We start from the raw sequence: 13,213 nt of genomic DNA, 5'->3' as shown, positions 1-13,213 counted from the left end.
ATGTAGTTAGAAGTCGTTCTTCAGTTTGATGATCAAACTGATAAAGTAGTGCCTAATAACTCAGGACCTTGTTTTATGAAAATAATAGTACAAAATTGCATTTTTGTAATTGAGAAGTATGAAGAATTACATGAAAGAGACAGAAATCTGTCACTGCAATGAACATTTTGAACACTGTGTGCTATGGCCTTGTCTGTCCCATAGGGATTAGTGTTTCATTATGCTTTTTTAGATTGTTGAATTCACAAACCCACATACTTACAATATAGATAATGTGAAAAGTAAAGAGCCAAAATCCATCATTTGCTGAAACTGCCTTTTATTTTGAGCTCATTCTTTTAATCTTAAAAAGATATTTTTGATGGCACACAGCCTCAGAATCCGCACCTTTACAAACTATGGAGAATCCCAGTCAATTTATGTTTCCCTAAACATTGCATGTTATGAGGATTCCATTCACAAAATAAATTTACAGCACATTAATATTGATTTAGTAATTCCATCATAAATGAAAACTTTAATGAAAATGGTTATATAAATGTACAGTGTAGCTTTCGTAAGGTGCTACCCATTCATGTCTTTTTTCATTTATACTCTGGTTCACAAGAACATCATTAGTGCAAATTAATGAGATTTTACTGTACAGTTATCTTGTAACAAAACTCTTAGATATATTTCAACTGTTTGAGTCAGTGTAATAAGTTAATTTTCAGCCTCTGGTTTGGTGAGAGATTTCTCAAGCTCATCTGCAGGGTTAGATTTCTTCTGGCTTGGGATAGCAGGCAGGACACGGCTTGGTTTCAGAGGCTCTCCTGGTAGACCAGGCAAGAAAGAGTAGAGCAAATGACTCTGAGAATGCTCCCTTTTCTGGGATCTGGAGGTTGAAGCTGCTGGGAGAATAACTGCACCAGCCCTTAGGGAATTTAAAGGCAGGGACTTAAACTTCTTGGTACCCTGAGAAGGTAGCTGAACTAGAGGAAAAAGAAAGAGTGCACAAAGTGAGAAGCATGACATTTTTACAAATGAGTTTGCTGCTTTCTTTGAACTGTTGTTTGTCTCGTGTTGTGTGTAATCAAACGTGGATTTGAAAAATGTGATCAAGTATGTGTGAAAAGTTGCTAAATCTTCTCAGGGCTAATCTTCAGCTGACGAAAACAGCTCCAGGATTAAGTGATTTACTTTGTGTTTGGCTATCTGTAACACTTGATAACTTCTGGTAAGCAGAGGATCTATAGTCTGAAGGAGACTTGGTCTCTTTGGAGAAATTTCCACCAGATGTTGCTGTCAAAAACCACAGGCTGACTGGAACAGAAATGTCCCATGGGAGTATATTATTTTTAACAAAAACTTTGTGAGAGGATGCTCTATTACCCAGGGTAAATTCTGATCAAAATCCTAAGAAGATGAAATGGAAGAATATAGGGTACTGTGTCTGGGTTGCTCTAGACACAATCAATCATGAAAATAGGTCCACACATGCTCTGCAAGTCACAGGCCACAAAAGTAGATCATTGCCCTGTAGCGCACTAAGACCCTCACTGAAACACAACAGCCACAACTGTTGAATCTCTTGTGTGTCAGCAGTCTCGCAAGAAACTGTGGATTTAGATAATCTTTAATCTCCAACACAGCACAGTAACATTGTGCTTTAAAGTTAATATAGTTCTGTATCTTCTCTAAACTGAAATCGTGAAACCCCTTCATTCAGGCAACTAATTTCCTATTTTTTTAAAAAGGAGTATTCAAAACCTTAATTGTAGACATATTTTTCTCTGCCATGGAAATGATTGTGACTTTGTTTCTTGTTATTTAACTCTCAATTTTATTCAGGAGTTCTTTGTATTTTATCAATGTTATTCACAAATTCTTTGTATATTCTTTGTATGTATCAGGTTTTTTGGTTTAAACATATGAAGGGTTCACTGCTGAAGTTAACACCATCTCTGTTTTGGCTACAGAATCTTCCTTGCAGTTTTTCACATTAATTTTTACTTGGTTGCATTCTCATTTCATTTGTGATTTCCTCCCATCTGCATCTGTTGTGATGAATATATGAGAGGCTATGAACACTTTCCTCTGAGATATTTCTAGTCTGAATTTCATCCTAATGGTCATGGCAGCCTCCAGAAAGTTATTTGGATTCCTTATTTCATTGGCTTCATCCTTTGCAATTAACCATAAATGCTTCCTAGTGGTCAGGTATTAAAATCTGTTCTCTGAGCCAGCTATTTGTCCTCATATTGCTATCATGGTTGTGTCCTGGTTCTTTACATGCAGGAAGAATGCTACACACACTGCTCAAAAATTACTGTCTCAGCCTGACATTATCATTCCATTTCCGACTCAACTCCAGTGAAAACCTGAGTATTTGTGTTTGGATTTTTCCTAGCAGACCCTTTGATTATTGCCTTTCCATAATATCTGGCAGATATTTTTCTGCTGCAGGTTCTGGGAAATCCTACAAAAATAAGGAATAAAGCTGATTGTTCTCTCTCAACCAAATGAAAATCTTGTGTAATTCCAGAGAAACATCTGATGCTAATTTAGATTTGGACCATTTTGATAAAGGATAAACTGATAAATAAACTTATATTTATTAGAAATAACAGACCACATAATCTATTGTTATGAACCTAGTAACTATGGCAATCAATGCGTTTGTGATAAGCTGGACCTTACATCTTAAAAAAAAATCCCCAAACCCAAGCTAAATATTCAGCACACTTGAGGATGTCAGAGTTAGAATAGTGGGTGGAGTTTCTTGAGGGCTGTAGGATAAAAAGACAAGAAAGGAGGACTTAAGGAATTTTAGGTTAGTTAATCTAACTTAAAAATCCCAAATATGAAAAAGCCTGTCCATAGCTGGTGTTTCTCAGAAGTGAATCTTTGAACCTATGAAGTCTGCCTCCATACTGCTCATCGAGCAACATAAAAAAAGAGTAACTTGGACACTGGTGGAGTGAATGTAGGAGAAGTGAGAAATTACGTAGTTTTAATAAGGGAAGATTATTAACTTTTTCACATTTTTTTCATATAAGGTAGACACATAACTATAACATGGTCACACACCTGATGAAAAGAAGGCATTTAATGTGTACTTCCCTGGAGAACAGACTTACAGTGCAAAATGACCATGATAAATTGGAGAAACAGTAAGAAATTCAGATAACGAAGGTCAGCAAAGGCAAATGCAAACCAGTGCACTTAGAGAAAAGAAAAAAATGAAGAAATCCCAAACCACCAAAAGTCTAAATGTAAGACAGGGAATACAGGCTAGGGGAGTAACGGTCCTGCAAGCAATTGGGGATACAGACCGTGCCTGAGTTAGAAATATATTGAAGAAGTTCAAGCAGAAACCCTGCATCTTCTGTGCCTCAGCAAAGCAGGAGCACTCCAATCTTGTCATGCAAGACCTTCTCTGTAGATTTGCATAGTATATAATTATGCAAGACCTTCTTTGTAGATTTGCATAGTATATCATTAATAAGTCAGAAATTTACCTCATTGGCAACAAATGCTACCTCTCTAATGTCTGCAGTGAGAAATGAAAGAGCTTTGCATCTACGTGTTTTTTTACTATGTCAGGCAAAACAGGCTAAAGGTCTCCCTGCCATGTTCTCCTGTACCATATACTCATTTTATCATTCATTATTTATTTATTTATGAGGAGCAGTAATTCTCTTAAGACTTACCTGGTATCTGTTTGTGGCAAAAGAGATTTCTTTATAGAAAGGATTTAAAAAATTGCCTTTTTCTTTTGATACCATTTCAGCACAATTCAAGTACTCAGCTGCTCAGCTGAGCAGGCAGTATTTATTAGAGCTGCCTGGCCTTTGGCAGTGTAGTGTAAGTCATGGGTTATATTCAAGATTCATTCCTTTTCAAAAGTTCATGAAATTGCCTAGTTCTCCTTTCCATGGAAAAAAATAATACCATTAATTCTTTGCTTTAGTTTGTATTGACTTTATGTTAATGAGACAGGGCTAAATACAATAAATGTGCCCATTTATCTTCTGACACATGATAGAATGCTTTGAGTTCATTGAAATTTTATTGTATAATACAAATGCATACTGAGAGGCTTACTTGATTTCCTCTTCGGAACACAGGCATATTTTCCTACATCCAAAGTCTACATCTGTGTAAAGTATCTCCAGAACACTTTACATAGTAGATGAATCCTTAATGATGGGTTTAAGTAGGGCAAAACCAATGTAGTGTAGCTTCACTATCATGACAGGGTAGCTGTTAAAATACACATGTGCATTTAGAGAAGTGGGAAAAAAAGCACCCAGACATTAATGCTTTCCAGCTGGTCCTACATACCTCAGTTTACGTTATTTGGTAAGGATTTCAGGACTGGCGCATGTATGGCATTGAAATAATACAGATAATGACTGGTATTAGTGTATATATATTGAAACACATGAGCCTGGACTGAGCAGCAGAGTTTGTGAGACTCATAATCCTTAAGACTGGTTGCCAGATATCCAGAAGCTATATACAGCAAAAGCACCAATAACTACTCATGTTTAGAGGGCAGAGTCAGCTACCAAACGCCTAATGATACAGTAAGAGCTACTGATTCAGGGAGCCTTTTAAATGCATTACTGACTCTCGAGTGGCTGCTGTTTCAGACTATGGAGGAAAGAATAAGGCTGTCAGGAAGACATTGATCAAGGAGCATGTACTCCACCAGAAGGGATGGCTCTTGGACTCCTAATGCAAGCAGCAGACCATGGTGGTCCTCTGCACAGAGGAGGGTGCTTTGCGGAATCCTTCGCTGTTAACTTGGGAAGAAAAAAACTTCAAATCATGATGAATAACAGGAAAAACAACCACTGATCTCAGAAAATATTGTTAAATGACCTGCAGAAGTAGATAGTTTGTTGTTGTTCAACAAGTAATTGCCTCACTATGACTTCAGACCTCTTAAGGTACATGAAGAATTGGGAGCAGCAGATAGTTCTCTCGAAGTCCCATTTGTGTTTGGAGAATTAATCTGGCATTCTGTGAGCTGTGTGTGATTGTTATAAGTCTATTTTCCAGCAGTCCTTGGGAGATTCATGTAATGAGATAGACAGAGTGTGCTGGGGTTGGAGCAGCAGCACACAGACTAATAAGTGATGTCAGGGTGTGCTGAGGCTACTTGGGAAGCCACGTGAGGGACCTCTTTGGCCCTGGGAACATTTGGAAGGTGGGACTTCCTAAACTATGGTTTAAGGTCACTCAAGTATTCTTTTCCTAGGCTACTGTTTCATTCCTATTATCCTCTTTCTAACCTGTATTTTTAGATGTTTGTGCTCAGAGATTTAATCATCTTTTCCTTTTTTTTTTTTTTTCTTTTACAGTCCTTCCTTTTTTGGGAGATGTTTCTTCTTTCTGTTAATCTCTGAATAGTTTCAGTTCTCTTTCTAATTTATGCTTATTCTATTGTTCTAGCTCCGTGGTTGATTTTTTTTTTCCACTGGCTTTGTTGCATGTTTTTAACTCACATTGTGTGTAACAAAAGTATTAAAGAAACACACATGTTTTTATCCAAGCTTCATTGCTCGAGCCATTTGCCTGGGTAGTATTTTTAGGGCTGGATGGAGGATGAGAGAAGTCTTGGCTCTGAAACAGTTACTTGGAAAGTTCCAGGGTCAAATGTGTAATTTGTGTTGACAAAGCTATTTTGCAAGTAACTTTGTTATTCTGTTATTGGCTTGAACTGATGTTCATGTAGTAATGGCACCAAGATAAATGTTATGTGTTAGTTAATTAAACCATGATTATTAACTGTGATAATTGTATTGTATTTGTAACACACAGTTTTTGGCATGAGACTAAGAACAAAAACCTGGCTGTTTGTATGAATTACTGCAAGAACATCAGTGATTATGAAATAATTTTTTTTTTAGGATTTTGCTTACAACTGTGTTTTAACTAGATGACACAGAGAACATTAATAGAAAGCTTGAAATAGAAGGCTTGGAGCTGGGATTTTGAAAGCAGCTAGATTATTTTCTTTCTTCTGAGCAAACTGAAAGTACCTCCTCAGTATTCCACATATCTCTATTTTTCTTCTTCCTCTCTTACATACTGTGCTGCAGCAGTTCAGGGTTCTGTATTTCCCCTATACAATCTGATGTTCCCTATAAAGCTACCTTTGCTGTTTCACTTTTAGTAATACTGTTATAGCAACAGAAGTGCTTCTGAAACTCAGATTATAAGAGGAGGTAATGAATCTTAAGTTTGGCTCTGAAATTTGAAAGAACCTGGCTGATATGCCAGAAGACAATAAACTGCAAATCCTCATCCAAAATACACTGGGGCATTTCTTCTAGGGCTACTATTTGTATGTGAAGAACACCCCAGTCCCTGTCTGAATCCAGCCTGGGAGAGTCACTAAGTCTTGACGCTCTGCCAGAGCTGTGGTAGTGTGATGAGGCATTCCCTGCCCTCTGGAACTAGGCTTCTTACTGCCTTGGGAATGAGGAGCTGGCTGAAAGCGCAGTGTCAAAAAAGGGCTGCTGCTATCTCAACCCCTATTTTTTTAGGTCTTGTGTTACAGAAATTACCCGAAGCGGATGCTGTTATAGTGAGAGAAATGAATGACTCCTGTCCTCCTGTAACAGCTAGTCTATCTGGTGTGCTTAAGACAGAGAGAGATAGGACATGTTTTCACCTGTAAACATTCAGAAAATGTCAAAGTTTTTGCAAACTCAATGATCTTGTTCTTATCATCTTCCCTCTATTTTTTTCTGCTAGCAAAAGGACAAAAAAAAAAATATAAAATCAGGGTCATGTGATTTTTCATGCTGTCCTCAGGGAAGTCATTCTCTATCCTGGCTTTCATCTCACTTATCCAACCTTTCTCTGCTGTGTAGTCATTAGGGTGTTGTCATCCATCTCTCTACTTGCTGTAAGCCACTGTGTTGTATGACGTTCTAGCCCCTGTGAAAAGCTACCAAAATCATACAAGTACATGCAATTGAAAGTGAAACCAAGAGTGAAAAATCTGGTGTCTATGAGAGTTCCAGTTGTCTCTGTTCTGGAAAACAAACGTAGAACCAAACTCTCCTCTGTGCTGGTGTACATTCCAACTCTTTGAAATTCGTTGGAGAAAAGGACTGTGATCAGCATCACAAAGTCCAGCTGGAGGTGAGCCAGTCACTAGTGGAATACTCCTGGAGTTGCTGCTGGGGCTAATACTGTTTGATGTCTTCATTAGTGACTTAGATGATGGGGCAGAGTGTACCCTGTGCAAGTTTGCAAATGATATGAAAGTGGGAGCAGTGGCTGATGGGTATGCTGACATTTAGAGAGACCTTAACAAGCTGGAGACTGGTACAAAGGGAAATGTAAAGTCCTGCATCTAGGGAGGAATAACTCCCTGCAGCAGTATGTGCTGAGGATCAAACAGCTGAGAAGGAGGTTTTCAGAAAGGGACTTGGGGTTCCTGATAGATGGCAAGCAAAACATGGGTCCTTGCAGCAAAGACAGCCAACAGCATCTGGGGCTGCACTAGGAAAAGTGTTACCAGCAGACTGTGAGAGATGAACCTTCCCTTCTACTCAGCACTGTGAGACACATACGGAGTGCTGTGTCCAGTCCAGGGGCCTCTAGTACAAGAGGGACGTGGACATACTGGAGTAAGTCTAACAAAGGCTGGTGGAGATGAATAAGGGATTGAAGTGTCCAGCCTCACGGGGGAGGCTGAAATAGCTGGGGCTGTTCAGCCTTGAGAAGGCAGCTCAGGGGATCTTGTCAATATGTATAAATGTCTGACTGGGGGGAGTAATGAAGATAGACCCAGACTTTTCTCAGTGGTGTCCTATAAAGGCAAAAGAGCCAATGGGCACAAATAGGTAAGAAGAAACTTGTTTAGTGTGAGAGAGGTCAAACACTGGAACAAGTTGCCCAGAGAAGCTGTGTATTTAATCCTAACTGGATGTGATATTAAGCAACCTGCTGTAGCCTCTCTGTGGGCAGGAGGGTTGGACTAGACAGTCTCCAAAGGTGCCTGCTAGCCTCAGCCATTCTGTAACACTGTAAAAGAGGAACACGAAACCTGTCTCAAGCCCTCAGATACCAATAACAGAGGCACACAGTAGGATACTGTAAATGAGACTTGCCTGTACTTACTTTTGTGAGCACAGTGGTTGGGTATGGGAGCTAAGCTGGTCTGTACAGGAGTAAGATTTTTTATCTTGAGTTGGTCTACAGACATCTGTTGAAAGCTTTTACCTGTGAAGGGAAAAGATAATCTGTTAGTATATGAAAATATCTGTAAATAATACAGTGCACTGTAGATCTCCAGCTTCAAGTAAAAATGAAAACTTTTTTAGTTAATTCTCACAAATACATAATAGCATGAAACTGCCAACTGGTGCTTTGTTCTCTTTAGTTTCATTGGAAGGAGTGACTGATCTAATATAACCTTCATATGTATCTGTATCACTTTTTTTTCACACAATATAGTAATTGGTCTTGGGACAGGCATGGTCCAGTAGCTAGGTCTATGTAAAACTGTTTGGACACTAGATTTGTAGGATTATTCCACTTGATAGATTTGATTTCAGAGTTGAAGCTTTAGTTTGCAAGTACTACAACGCAAATGGAATACAGCTGCTGGTTGGAAAATGAGACTGGTGGAAGGCAGCAGTAAAGATGAGCTTTGAGAGGGTTTTTCTGCAGATGAAAACATAGCAGAACTGATATAAACTGATACTGATTCTCATTAAACTATGTTTATGGCAATTTCATTTTTACCAAGAGGAATAGATACAGAAAGATGAAAGGTTATTTGGCTAACTGTGGTGTTTCACTGGGTAAGATTAAAGTTAAATTTGGTCTAGTACTATAAAAAAGGCAATATGTTAGATGATATAATGCATTTCACTACATGAATATCATATAAAGAATTATTAAAAAGGTAGAAACTCAAGGCCCATTTTCCCTAGGTATTTTTCCTGAGTTGACCTTATGCTGTGATGTTTGAGCCCCTCATATTTTTCCTCTTTGTTGTCCCTATATCTGAGATAAGCCTTGTAAGGAGTCTTGAGTAGTCCTGTCAAACAGCTGTTCATCCAGCATGGCATTGCAATGTGGCTCATTGCAGAGCAAACATATGCTCCGTCAGCACACAGAGATGAGGGGAGACAGAGATTCGGTGGAGTAGGACCTCCTAAGCAATAGGAAGAAATGGAGTCATATAAAATGCCTTTGTGGCTTTGTAGTTGGTGTTTGAATTCAACTTTGTATTGCTGGGCTGTGCAAGAGAAAGCTGTAGGCAAATAGTTATAGAACAGTTTCCTAGAGGTGCACTGCAGTAGTTGTGAAGACTAGCATAGCTATGTAACTGACTAAATGGATTCTGTGTGAAAGGAGCTACAGTTGTGTTTATCAGACAAATCCCCATGTTACAGTACAGCCTTCAGCTCAGTATGGAGCAGGATTCAGATACAAATACCATGGCAGTTGTTAGACGTTGGAACAACCTACTGGATCTCGTGGGTAAAGCTGATGCATATTGGGCTAAAGCATGAAAAATCTTTTATGGACGAACTGTTTGTAATAGAAACAGACTTCGGTTTCCTTTTCCTATGTTTTAATCTTTATTTAATTTTTAAGACAGGATGATCAAAAAATGAATGTAAAATTCCTTAAACTTTTGTAGACGTTGCATCCAGTGTGAACAACAAAATAAACATATAGTTCCAAAAATAGCAGAGAATCAAGTGCCATTGGTGCAGTTTGAGTTATGTTGGTTTCAGTGATGCGTATGCTGAGAACTAATGGCTTATTATGTATGTACTATTGTGGCTTTGATGATGGGAGGTTGTTTTTTCTATCAAGAGATATGTTTATTTCAGAAGTGGGTATATCTGGCAGCAAAACAACAGCATAATGTGTGTGAGACTGATATGAATGCTTGGAAAAGAATCCTTCCCCATAAGTTCTGGCATGAAGTGGAAGTATTCTGCTCTTCCTTTCTGTCTGCTCCATGTAGCATCAGAGAAAAAAGATTTTCTCTCTTCAAGGCATCATCTTTTTCAAGAATGTATTACCAATGGCAGTTACTTTTGAATGAAATGAAAAGGAGGCAATTTCATTATTATAAGATGCAGGACTGTTCTGCATTTCAGTTTTTTTTCTGACTTTTTTTGCAGGTTGTTCTATGACTTTCATTTGCATTTAGGGAGATGAACCCCATTCTGGTGTGTTTTGTGGAAATGTTGTAAATGTTATGATGAGTGCCCCACTGCAAATCAGTTTTTCAGTTTGAGGACACACCCACACTCATCAGCTTTGGTGTACTCTTTTCTGGTCAAGAAGTGCTTCCTGTTGGACTATACCATACTGCTTTTACCAACAGAAGCTTAATAGTAGTATATTTTTTACTTTACCTGTTCAAGCAAGTGGAAGGTACTAGACTGCTGTAATACAACCTGTAATAAAGCGTTGCCCTAGACCTGGAAGGTTAATAATACAGAAAATGTGTTGGTGATAGAAGGAGGCTTCAGTGGGTTAGAGGGTGCTAAGAGCTGCTTTACATTAGAGGCAGGTTTCCTTTTACCTGTATCACTTGGAATTTCTCTACCTACACTATTTTCCTGTGGATGGCAGTTCATTTTGCAAAAAGAGATGATTGCAGAGTGCATAAATACAAAATTATTCAGGTTGTGGATGCCAGGTCATCATGGTGTCTGGCAAGCACTCTTGCAATATTGGCAGTAGTTTTTGGTATAGTCTGTCTTTGCTTTCCCCAGTGAAGCACAAGACACTATAGTTATTCTGAGAGAAACCAGTGGCACAATAGCAAGGTAAGTCTTATTGCTACCCACAGCAACCTGTCACCTTTGTGTAAGTGCTAAGACTCAGCTGGTAAATCGACTCATCATTCATTTTCAGGACCACCAAAAATAGAAGGAAAAAAACCCTCAAAAAATCCCCATATATGTGCCAGCTGCTTTAGTAGCAGTCGGCATAAAAATGAGCTCTGACTTTAATGAAAGACATGGTCAGGCAAGACAATCAGCACTTTGTGTCAGCTGAGAAAATAATTTTCAAACTGAGTTCCCCTAGGTTATTCATACCCGAGAGCCTGCCTTGGATATTCAGTGCTTAGGAAATTACATGTAGTCCCCACAGTCATGACTTGAGAAATGCAGTATTAACACTTCAGTGTCCTTCGAAGACAAGGTGTTGTTTTTTCACTTAGCTAGGCCTTCTGCAAAAAAAAACAAACCACAACCCAAACCCAAACCTGATGAGGAAATATCTTTCCTCTGGGAGAACTGTCTGCACAGCACTGCTGACTGGGCTGCAGCCAGGCTTACTTTGCTTCTGATCCCTCTAATTCCTGCAGGCATAATGCACTGCAGACCTGGAAGCCCTGGAGCTCATACAGTAAATGGAGTTCTAATTCATAGCAAGTCAAGTGGCTTTAATTACGGGGGCAGACAGATCTAAGCCACACACATAGGCGAGAAGAGGGATAAGCAGAAATGTTAGGCAGTATCTGAGTTGTGCAATGTATTACTGTGACACCCTTTCTGCCACCTTACAGGGTTTTAATTCATATGCTTCAGTGGAATTCCTTTTTTGCCAGCTACAGGAATCTTCTTATTGTTGGAAAATTTTGTTAAAGAGAGCTTAATACACAGAGAATGGGGTTTAAAGCAGACTCAGGCTTTTTTTTCTCTCTGAGTGAGATAACAGTCAGAGATAAAATTAATTACTCTTTCTTTGGACATGCAAAGACAGTTCCCATTTTTAACAATTAGAAAATTTCCCATGATTTATATGATTTTGCTCTTGTTCATGCATGTAGACTGCTGGTCCTATACTGAGTTCCTGTGCAGATCATGGAACAGTGAATGGATGCACAGGGTCTGTCCTGATGGAGATAGCTGCAGCTTATTTTGATGGGATGTCCATAGAACACCACCTGTCTTGTCCAGAGCAAACAGGTATTTAACCATACAGTATTCTACAGTCGTAAGAAAAATATATAGTCATATTTGATGTGGAAATAACTACCACATTATTTAAAATTTGACAATTCCGACAAGAAATGTTTCCCCGTAGTTATCCTCAGGTTTCATTTATCCAGTTTGAGTTATTTCCATCTACTGTCATCATGAGTGTTCTCAAATATCTCAGCCTCACTGCACCCTAGTATATTTGTGTTGTAAAGGTATTCTTATCTTCTACATGAGAGCTGAACCTTGCAGAGTTCAGCATACAAAGAGTCATGCTGGAGCAATCCTTGCTAGCTAATAGACTTTGGGGTTTGTGTGATTGAGTGAATAGTTGGGGTGCACAGTAAAAAAGTGGTGACACCTATAGGCCAGGTCTGCCAAGCTCTCAGGATTGTGGTCAGGAAGTGGAACTTCTTTAATAGCTCTTTTTCTTTGCCCTGAAAAACTATTTCCAGCCTTTATTTGTGCAATGTAGAATGACCTGTCATTTTGAAATTGCTGTCTGTTCTCATTATTAGCAATGTCGACAAAGATTTTCTATTTTATAGATCACTTCACATAGGATTCGGTATAGTTTGAGCTATCATGCAAGCTCAGGCAGTGACCTGATCTGAGTGTTCTTCTCAGACAGGTTTTCTGTTCACTCATCTTTCCAGTGGAGAACAATGGCTCATGTCTGTTGGGGGAGGGTAGATTGTGTAATGTTTACTCCTCGTAATGGTGTACGAGTAAGTTTGAGAATTGCTTTTACTTGCTTCATTTTCAGTTGGGTATTACAGTGGTTGGAATTCCTGCTAGATGTGTTTAATTTTGGCATGGGATTAATCCCAAAGGAGATGAAGTTGGAGACACTGATATGTTGAAGGAAACTCCAGCATACAGGCCAGCCAGCCAGATTCATTTAAACATGGATGTGAGTCAGAGCACTGGAACACAAATCCTGCCAAACCCTGGTTTCTAGTTTTCTTCAGAATTCTAAAGCTCTGCTTTATTACTGTCACAATACAGTTTCCAAACCACAACATAAAGCATTTTCTCTGTCTCTGTAAATTTAGCAACCTGAATTGAGCTTTGATGAAACCATAAGAATAGCAAATTAGAATGAAGAGCTGGCACTTAATCAACGAAGAATGGGAAAAGCCTGGAGTCAGAATATGTCTATATAAGAAGTGAGTGCTGTGGTGCAAGCTGTCCAGCATGGCACACCTTGGCTTACCTAGGTGGATCCAGTAGCAACTCTCAGC

General features: G+C 38.9%; 1 protein-coding gene across 2 annotated transcripts in view; it reads right to left on the bottom strand.

The window, feature by feature from the left end:
• Nucleotides 1-325: 325 nt before the first annotated feature.
• The window catches only part of ANKRD55 (ankyrin repeat domain 55), a 50,679-nt gene continuing 37,791 nt past the window's right edge, over nt 326-13,213 (bottom strand). For both annotated transcript variants that reach the window (XM_069879784.1, XM_069879785.1), the window contains exons 10-11: nt 8,128-8,229; nt 326-971 (exon numbers count right to left, since the gene is read on the bottom strand). In XM_069879784.1, the coding sequence (XP_069735885.1) occupies nt 703-971; nt 8,128-8,229 (371 nt within the window). In that variant the 3' untranslated portion in view covers nt 326-702. The remainder of the gene's footprint in view (nt 972-8,127; nt 8,230-13,213) is intronic.

The sequence above is a fragment of the Phaenicophaeus curvirostris genome, chromosome Z (assembly GCF_032191515.1).
Source record: "Phaenicophaeus curvirostris isolate KB17595 chromosome Z, BPBGC_Pcur_1.0, whole genome shotgun sequence".
In the NCBI taxonomy this organism is placed as follows: domain Eukaryota; kingdom Metazoa; phylum Chordata; class Aves; order Cuculiformes; family Cuculidae; genus Phaenicophaeus; species Phaenicophaeus curvirostris.
This window is presented reverse-complemented; position numbering and strand designations above follow the sequence as displayed.